General features: G+C 45.5%; 1 protein-coding gene across 1 annotated transcript in view; it reads right to left on the minus strand.

Annotated features, from left to right (window-relative positions):
* Positions 1 to 4,307, minus strand: part of TCHH (trichohyalin) — a 4,749-nt gene extending 442 nt beyond the window's left edge. Inside the window, exons 1-4 of the mRNA XM_032843571.1 lie at positions 4,170 to 4,307; positions 2,732 to 3,234; positions 1,139 to 2,683; positions 1 to 1,081 (exon numbers count right to left, since the gene is read on the minus strand). The exon at positions 1 to 1,081 is cut by the window's left edge and continues 442 nt beyond it. Coding sequence (XP_032699462.1) covers positions 1 to 1,081; positions 1,139 to 2,683; positions 2,732 to 3,234; positions 4,170 to 4,307 — 3,267 coding nt within the window. The remainder of the gene's footprint in view (positions 1,082 to 1,138; positions 2,684 to 2,731; positions 3,235 to 4,169) is intronic.
* Between the last annotated feature and the right edge of the window lie 5,140 nt (positions 4,308 to 9,447).

Raw genomic sequence — 9,447 nt, forward strand, 5'->3', positions numbered from 1 at the left:
CTGGCGGCGCAGCTGTTCTTCCCTTTCCTGCAGGAGCTGCTCCTCCTGGCGGAACTTCTTGTCGCCCTCCTGGATCTTTTCTTCATTCTCTCTGCGTTTGGAGTAAACCCTATGATTACGAACTTCATTTTCTTTTTCTGGTTGCCACTGCCATTTCAGATCACCGCGCTGATCGTCATCCTGGAATTGCCGCTTCCCTTCTAGGCGCTGCAGCTCTTCATCCTCCAGATATTGCCTGTCGCGCTGTTCGCGCCTCCTCTCCCTCTGCAGCTGCTCTTCCTCCTGCTGCAGCTGCTCTTCCTCCCGATATTGTCTCTCCCGCTCCTGGAGGCGCCTCTTCTCGCGTTCCTCCCTCTGCAGCTGCTCTCCTTCCCTCAGCTGCTCTCGTTCAGCTGGCTTGGCGTACAGAATGTGGCGGCGTCTCTGGCTTTCCTCATCTGATTGCCACCTCCATTTTTGGTCGTGGCGCTGCTCTTCCTGGTGTAGCTTCCTCTCCCGGTCCTCTTGGAAGCTCTCCTCCAACTGGAGCTGCTTCTCCTTACTGACCCGCTGCTCCTGCTCCCTCTCGAGTCGCTGGCGGCGCTGCTCCTCCTCTTCACAGAACAGTTCCCGCGCCTGCCGCTCCTCGGCTCTTAACTGCTTCTCCCGCAGCTCTTGCGACGCGGGCCTGGCCGACAGCCTCTGGCGGCGCCTCTCGCTCTCTTCCTCAGCCTGCCACTGCCATCTGAAGTCGCGGCGCGGCTCTTCCTCCTCCCTCTGCAGGCGTGCCTGCTCCTCCCGTTGCAGTAGAGGTTCGCGCTCCTCCGGGAGGGGCCGGAACCCGTGCTGCCACTGGCCGTCCTCCTCCTGCTCCCGGAGTTGCCGCTCCCGCTCCTGGAGCCGCCTCTTCTCCTCCTGCTCCGGGCAGTGCTTCTGCTTCTGCCCGCGGGGCCTGGAGTAGACTTTGCTTTGACGAGCTTCAGCCTCGCTTTCGAGCTGCCACTGCCACCTTGGAGTTCGGCTCTTGCCCCGCTCTTGGGCCTCTTCCTCTTCCACCGCCTCCTCAACCAGCTGCTGCTTGCGCCTGAGCTGCTCTTTCCGCCTCTCCTGTTCCAAGTGGGTCTCCTCGCTCCTCAGCGGCTCGCGTCTTTCCCCCTGCTCGCGCCTCAGCTGCTGCTCGAGTCTCTCTTCCTGCTCACGTCTCAGCTCCTGCTCCAGGCGCGCCTCCTCGCGTCTCAGCTGCTGCTCGCGCCTGAGCTGCTGCTCCAAGCGCTGCTCYTCGCGCCTGAGCTGCTCTTTCCGCCTCTCCTGTTCCAAGCGGGGCTCCTCGCKYCTCAGCTGCTCWCGYCTTTCCTCCTGCTCGCGCCTCAGCTGCTGCTCTCGCCTTTCCTCCTGCTCGCGCCTCAGCTGCTGCTCTCGCCTTTCCTCCTGCTCGCGCCTCAGCTGTTGCTCGAGTCTCTCTTCCTGTTCGCGTCTCAGTTCCTGCTCCAGGCGCGGCTCCTCGCGTCTCAGCTGCTGCTCGCGCCTGAGCTGCTGCTCCAAGCGCGGCTCCTCGCGCCTGAGCTGCTCTTTCCGCCTCTCCTGTTCCAAGCGGGGCTCCTCGCTCCTCAGCTGCTCGCGTCTTTCCTCCTGCTCGCGCCTCAGCTGCTGCTCGAGTCTCTCTTCCTGCTCTCGTCTCTCCTCCTGCTCCAAGCGCGCCTCCTCGCGCCTCAGCTGCTCGCGTCTCTCCTCCTGCTCCTGCCTCATCTGCTGCTCTCGCCTCAGCTCTTGCTCCAAGCGCGGCTCCTCGCGTCTGAGTTCTTGCTCGCGTCTCTCTTGCTCGCGCCTCAGCTCTTGCTCCAAGCGCCGCTCCTCGCGCCTCAGTTGCTGGCGTCTCTCCTCCTGCCCCCGCCTCAGCTCCGGCTCGAGTCTTTCCTCCTGCTTACGACTTAGCTGCTGCTCGCGCCTCAGCTCCTGCTCCAAGCGCTGCTCCTCGCGCCTCAGCTGCTGGCGTCTCTCCTCCTGCTCCCGCCTCAGCTCCTGTTTGAGCCTTTCCTCCTGCTCCCGCCTTAGCTCCTGCTCCAAACGGGGCTCCTCGCGCCTCAGTTCTTGATCACATCTTTCCTCCTGCTGGCGCCTCAGTTCTTGCTCTCGTCTTTCCTCCTGCTGGCGCCTCAGTTCTTGCTCACGTCTTTCTTCCTGCTCGAGCCGCAGTTCCTGCTCCAAGCGCTGCTCCTCGCCCCTCAGTTCTTGCTCGCGTCTCTCCTGCTCGCGCCTCAGCTGCTGGCGTCTCTCCTCCTGCTCCCGCCTCAGCTCCTGTTTGCACCTTTCTTCTTGCTCGCGCCTCAGCTCCTGCTCCAAGCGGGGCTCCTCGCGCCTCAGTTCTTGCTCGCGTCTTTCCTCCTGCTGGCGCCTYAGTTCTTGCTCACGTCTTTCCTCCTGCTCGAGCCGCAGTTCCTGCTCCAAGCGCTGCTCCTCGCGCCTCAGTTCTTGCTCGCGTCTTTCCTCCTGCTGGCGCCTCAGTTCTTGCTCTCGTCTTTCCTCCTGCTCGAGCCGCAGTTCCTGCTCCAAGCGCTGCTCCTCGCGCCTCAGTTCTTGCTCACGTCTTTCCTCCTGCTGGCGCCTCAGTTCTTGCTCACGTCTTTCCTCCTGCTCGAGCCGCAGTTCCTGCTCCAAGCTCTGCTCCTCGCGCTTCAGTTCTTGCTCGCGTCTCTCTTGCACGCGCCTCAGCTCCGGCGGCAAGCGCGTCTCCTTTCGTCTCTGCTGTTCCAACTGCTCCTCTTCCTGGAGCGCCCGCTCCCGTTGCTCTTGGCGCTCTAGCCTTTGCAGCTGCTCTTCCTTCTGGAGTTCTCGCTGCTCCCGCCTCTCTTGGCTTTGCTCTTGGTTAGAAAATTTCTCTAGCTCCCGACCCTTGCGCCCCTGCAGATGCTCTTCCTCCTCAAGGCACTCTTCCCGTTCTTGCCTCTGCAGCCGCTGCTTCTCTTCCTCAGCGAGTTCCCTCTCCAGTTCTTGCCTTTTCTGCCTGCGTTCTTCTAATTGTCTGTCCTGGGGCTCAAATCTCCTTTGGTCCTCTTGCCTGCGTTCTTGTAATGGGTTCTCCCTTCCCTCACACTTGGCCCTCTTCTCATCCAGCCCGGAGGCCTGGCTGAGAGCGTAATAACAAGCTTGAGCTACCTTGAAAACGAACAGGAGGAATTCATTGAAATCGATGAGCCCGTTACAGTCTCGATCTAGAAGTTCCAGGATCAGATCTACTGTCTCAGGGTCATGTGGTCTCTATTAAAAAATGAGAACAAAAATTGTACAATGTGCTATTTACAAGTAGTAAACTTTTCCCACGATGAATGTTTTGTGATATGCTGACACTCAAAAGACATAAAGAGCAATTAGAAAAACATCCAATGTGTATTAAGTCTTGTCCCTGTGTAAAATGTGAACACTTCATTTTAAAACATCTGTTGAAAATTTTTGTAACTTGTAATTTAATGCTGGTCAAAAGAATCCACCTTCTCTTGAGCTGGGTAAGAATGAACTAATCCTCAAGAGAAATAAAATGGAAATTTTTGAAGTTTTACAGCAGCCATTTCTGTCTGAAATAGCCAGTACTCCTGATCAATTTTTATCCCATGTTTGAAAACAGAACAAGGCATGCACGTTAACACCATTTTTTTCTAGGGAATAGGCTGATTTTAATTATTTAAATTTGGAAATAAATGTCAGTTCCTTCCAAGTTTAGTTTGATCTGACATCTTTGGTGGTTACTTCCCATGAACAATTCATTCATTGCCATCAAGTACATGAAATAGTTGCTAACAGCTTCCTTAGTTCTCAGACTACAATGCCAGCTGAATACTCAGAAATGAATGGGGGTGGGGGCACCTAGGCTGCTCAGTTAAGCACCAGACTGGACACTTGGTTTCTGCTCTGGTCATGATCTCAGGGTTGTGGGATTGAGCCAGCAATGGACTTTGCACTCAGCATAAGTCTACTTGTCCCTTTTCCTCTACCCACCGCCCCCCTGCTCTTGAGTACATATGGTCTTTCTCTCTCATAAATAAATAAAATCTTAAAAAAAGATAAGTGAATAGGGAATGTAGTGTAGAGCTGTGATGGTACAAAATGGATATGTTGCCATTCTTTGCTATGATCTCTCCTGAGAAGAAATTTTATAACCCTAAATCAGTAGATTTTCTCTTTGTATTATTTCTTACCCGAAGGACATCTCCAAATTCCCTTTCAAGGAGGTTCTTCAGGTCTTTTTTGCTTAGTGCTGCCCCATCACAATCATGTGAGGCATATTGATTGAACATTTCAGTGATATTGAAGATGCTTCTCAGAAGTGGAGACATTTTTTTTTTCTTTCCTTCAAGTTCAAGTAAATCTAGAAGAATGAAAGAAGATTCAGAATCAGAACTCTGTTTCTGATCTTGGGGAGGCCTCATCCATACTCGTTCAGTCAGATCTCTAAATGTACAACCAGTAGCTATTTTCAGTCTGGGCTTTCAAAGCTTTTTATCTTTAAATATTGTACTTAGAAAGGGGAAGACAGATTCTGAGAAATTTCAAGGCAGGGAATAATCCTCAGACTATCTTGTCGTCAGCTTTTGATTGTCCACTCAATCTAGGTTATCCATATCCTTTCCTTCTCTTTCTTCTTGCTCCCTAGCATATGTTGGATCAGATAGTGAAGAGAAGGGTGTAGAAATTTAAATTTGATATGTTGTTACTCATAAGTTTCTTACTTTAAAGCTGAATAAAGAGAATAGGTGAGGGACACCTGGGTGGCTCAGTTGGTTTAGCATCTGCCTTTCACTCAGGTCATGATCCCACGGTACTGGGATGGAGTACAGCATTGGGCTCCTTGCTCAGCAGGGAGCCTGCTTCTCCCTCTGCATGCTGCACCTCCTGCTTGTGCTCTCTCTCTGGCAAATAAATACATAAAATCTTAAAAAAAAAAGAGAGAGAGAATAGGTGAAAGCCAAAGAGTAAAGGAAGATTTGAAGTAACCTTAAAGTGGATAGAAGCCGGGCGCCTGGGTGGCTCAGTGGGTTAAGCCTCTGCCTTCGGCTCAGGTCATGATCTCAGGGTCCTGGGATCGAATCCCGCATCTGGCTCTCTGCTCCTGCTTCCTCCTCTCTCTCTCTCTGCCTGCCTCTCTGCCTACTTGTGATCTCTGTCTGTCAAATAAATAAATAAATAAAATCTTAAAAAAAAGATTCTCTCTTAAAAAAAAAAGTGGACAGAAGCCATGCAAATCTAATTGTGGCAGTAAAACATTTGGTGGTAACCATAAAAATAGAATGTGGATTATTTTCCAACCTTACAGTTCATACATCACATCTATGAGAATAATTTATAAGTAACAAGTTCTAAGATTAAATACCACTTCTTCCTGTCAAATATGGCATTATAATATTCAGAAATAACTATGCAGAAAACGGAGTACATGTTGTCTGCATTAACCCAGATATGTTGCAAATACACAGTTATTGGCTGGTTTCTTTAATTACTTCTCAACTCCAATACCTCAGATGTTGTAACTATATGAAGATGGCCCATATTGAATAGAACGAATACATAAACAGTACTGAGGGTTGACAATCTTTTGAGATGGCAGTTTTTAGGAAGAAGAACCCAGAGTCACACATCACATCCTCCAACACCTGATGTGCAAACAATATAGAATTCAGAACCTTGGAAGAGCTATGTTTCCATTTGAGTGATAGCTTCAGTTATAAGATGGCATGAAGTTAGTGGAAGTTTGATTATCACTTTAAGATACTGATCCTTTCTGGTCTATAGACCCTCCTCTCCCCCACTGAACATCTACTACAGCTGTAAAATGAATCGTACAGAAGAACATGATCCCAATTGACTGGGACTTACCCACTTCACCAAAGGAAGTTGAGCCCTCGCTGACACTGCTGGCAAGTGTACTGGACAGTTGGGAGCTGGGCCTTTTATAGGGGATTTAATTGTGCCCTGAAGAGCAACTTAGGAAGGAGACACCCACTCTGTGGGATGGCCTGATTCATTCCTAACCAAGCCCAGCTCCACCTCTGTCTCCACGAAGGACTTGTTTATCTCGCTATTTGCTCACGTAGTTATTTGGCACGAGGTTCACAGACCTTACTTTCTAACAGGAATGGATAGATTATTTGACAGAATCTATAATTTTCTTAAAGTGCTAAAATTAAGTAAAACAGTGAGATAAAAAAATTAATGTTCAGAATCTTAATTATGACTTCATAAAAAAGTAGTAACTTCTAAGCCATTTACTTTATAAAATATATAAATTCTAGAGTGGGGTTAAAGAGAAACTTTAGTATAAACTGATGAGAACAAATTAATATAGCAATTCTAGGGTGATGAGATAGTGTAAGGAATTGTTTTCAGTTTTTTCTCTAAAAAAGGGAAAAAGTGCATTTATATTTTTGGGTCTAATGATGATTTTCCTACAGATTTGGGATTGCTTCCACAGTAAGCAATTTTGTCACCTTAAAATATGTTTTCATTAATTGTTCATAAGAGAACATGAAATCTATAAAATTTCGTTCTTAGGATATTACATCTAAATGAAGTTTGCTGATTTCTTTTCTCATTAACATATCAATGCCCCTGGAGAAAAAAAGCTGGTGTAATGCATTATTGTAGATATAATCATCCTACTCAGGCTAAGTTACTAATGATTATGACACCTAAGCACTTGAGTCTGCTTCTTCTGGAAGCACATTAAGGTAATAGGTCATTCTAGCCCATTATATCTGTCAAGGCTTTCTCAACCCTGGCAATCATTTGCAAATCTCAGTGCTGTTTTATTGTAAGGAACTGGATTTTATCCTCGGTGTCAGTGACTTCTACCCTTACATTTCGGAATATATGAAACTTTGGTTCACAATAGATTTATGGAGACTATTAAATGATTCAATGGCTTTCAGCATTTTTATCTTCTCCTTTGTCCAACACACCCAGCTATTGGTTTTCTGAATTTTGAGGAGACTCTGTAGGGCCCTTTAATAGAATGTGAAGATTTAGAACCTAAATCTTGATGGCTAGTACATTATGTGCAGATTGGTCCAAATGATAATGGAGTTGACTTCTGTTTCTCTCCTCACTTGCTGCTGCTATCCCAGAGTTGGGTGAAGAGGAAAGTGGAAGTGATAAGTGGTGAGAAGACAATTGTAAGCCTGGCTCAATTCTGTATCCTTAAGGACTTCAACACTGAAGATTATGATCTAGGAATTTTCCTAGAACTGCCATTATTTCTTGGGATCTGATAGTAAACTTAATGTAGTAGCTACTTAATGAAAAGTGAACATTTTTCTTCTTTCCTTTCTATTTAGGGGTTTATATAGTTCTTTAATTTTTGGATTCTAGGATAGAATCACAATGATAGAATCTTCATGAGCACTGTGTACAATGTAACCACAGATAATTTCAGAACCTCTATTTCTCACAGAGGGATAGTTTTTTAATGGTTGTCCTTCAAAGAGTTCCCTGGACAAAACCTGCTTTGTGTCTGATTTTGTTGTCATCCTCCAGTATGTGATCTGTTGGGAACCTCAGCCCAGGTGGTAGAATGCATTTGTCTGATTCCATTATCTTCCTGTAGTTAATACACTCAAAAGGAGACTAATTAGTTTCTGTGAGAATAAAGGGAAAGTATTAATTATTCTAAAATCATGGTTGAGCAAGCAAAATTATACAGAAGCAAACTTCCCCCCAAAGTGCTTCTGAATAGCCTTGAGAAAATGGCTGAAATTGCTTTCATAGTAACAGAAGAACTCCTCCCCCATTATGAATGAAGCTTGATCTTTAATCCAGTGATGGCTCTTTTACCTACTCTTGTTTAAAGTCAACACAACATAAGGCAGAATATATAGAAACCTAAGAGAATTAGCCTATTTTTCTTGCTGCACTTTGTCTATAGTCAGAAAGATTATAAAAAGATTCAAATGCTAAATTCTAAAATCAGATTTGATATTATCCTAATGAAGTGGCCCTCATTATTATATAATGTTCTTTTATTTAAGACGGTACCATTATTTTAAAATCCTGTTTAAAAAGAAGCTTCTGACATAATATTTGGACAGGGAAATAATTTTTATTGTTTTCTATCTCCTTAAAATGTTGGTAAATGCCAAAGAATGTAGAAAATTATTGAGTCCTAACATATTGGTTCAGTCTATTTTTTTTAAGACCAATATGGAATCCTTAAAATGGAGCAGTGTTCACTCTTCATGGTTCATCAAAACAACAATGACAACAAAAACCAAAAACCAAAAACCAAAACCAAAACCAAAGCCAAAACCAAACCAAAACAAAACAAAAAAACCAATAATCTGAGGATCCCCATTCTTTTTATATAGACAAAAAATCTCATTATATTTCTTTTATAAGACTGGAGACTGAGGCAATGAGAGGTCAGAGAATACTAAGTATACTGACTGGCCCAGGAAGGACCCAAGTGCTCCTGCTCCATTCTGCAAGAATCATCCTCCTTTATTAAGGATGAATGCTGCTGGGTCCAGAGCATAGTTACAGTATTATATTGTTTCTTGGCTTTGAGGCTTGGGCTCTTCATTACAGAAGCATTGAAAAGAGAAAATAAAATTTAAATCACTCAGATGCTTTGATACTATGTCAATCATGAAGACTTGTTCATGCTGAAATCTCTCAGGTTAGAGTTCTGCTGGATTAACAGAACTAAGGAAGTATTAGGTATTCTTTGTCTATATCCTAGTCAAAGGCTCATGTTCCATTTTCTGTTGTCAAAACCCAGAAGAAGTAAATAATAGATTTGACATTCTGTGGCATTCTACCAGGACCAGCCCTGTCTTGGCTTTATTGGAAAACCACCAAATTGAAAATTTAGGTGAAGCAGAGAAGGTAGCTGTGTGATTGGAAGCCCAATGATCTTATCCAGAGCACAATATGAGCCATGATGCGGAACTCTGGGAAGATGTCCAAGTAGGGTGATTTTATTTAATTAATTAATTTTTTAGTTTTTTAAAGATTCATTTATTTATTTTAGAGAAAGAGAGAGTGGGCACGTGAGAGATAGTGCCTGTAGGGGGAACGGCAGAGGGAGAGAATCCTCAAGCAGACTCCCCACTGAGCCCCATGTGGGGCTCCATGCCATGACCCATGAGGTTATGACCTGATCAGAAACCAAGAGTCCATTGCTTAACTGACTGAGCCACCCAGGCGCCCCCAAACAGGGTGATTTGAGATGGCTTAAAAAATAAGTTCGGTAAGTTCTCTGAACATCTCTCCAATGACTACTTTATTCTTAAAATTATGTGTTAAACCTTTCAAGTTTTCCTATTATTTCTTTTTATTCACTGATCTACCAGTGGGACCCCACCTCTGACAGTCTAAGACCTAATATATTTTCTCTGAGGCCATGTACAATTTCCATCTCTTCTCAAAACCTTCCTTGACCTTTGCATATAATGATCTCGCAATTAAAAAAAAATTACACAGCAT

This window comes from Lontra canadensis, unplaced genomic scaffold, assembly GCF_010015895.1.
Source record: "Lontra canadensis isolate GAN:19392208 unplaced genomic scaffold, GSC_riverotter_1.0 scaffold142, whole genome shotgun sequence".
Classification (NCBI taxonomy): Eukaryota; Metazoa; Chordata; class Mammalia; order Carnivora; family Mustelidae; genus Lontra; species Lontra canadensis.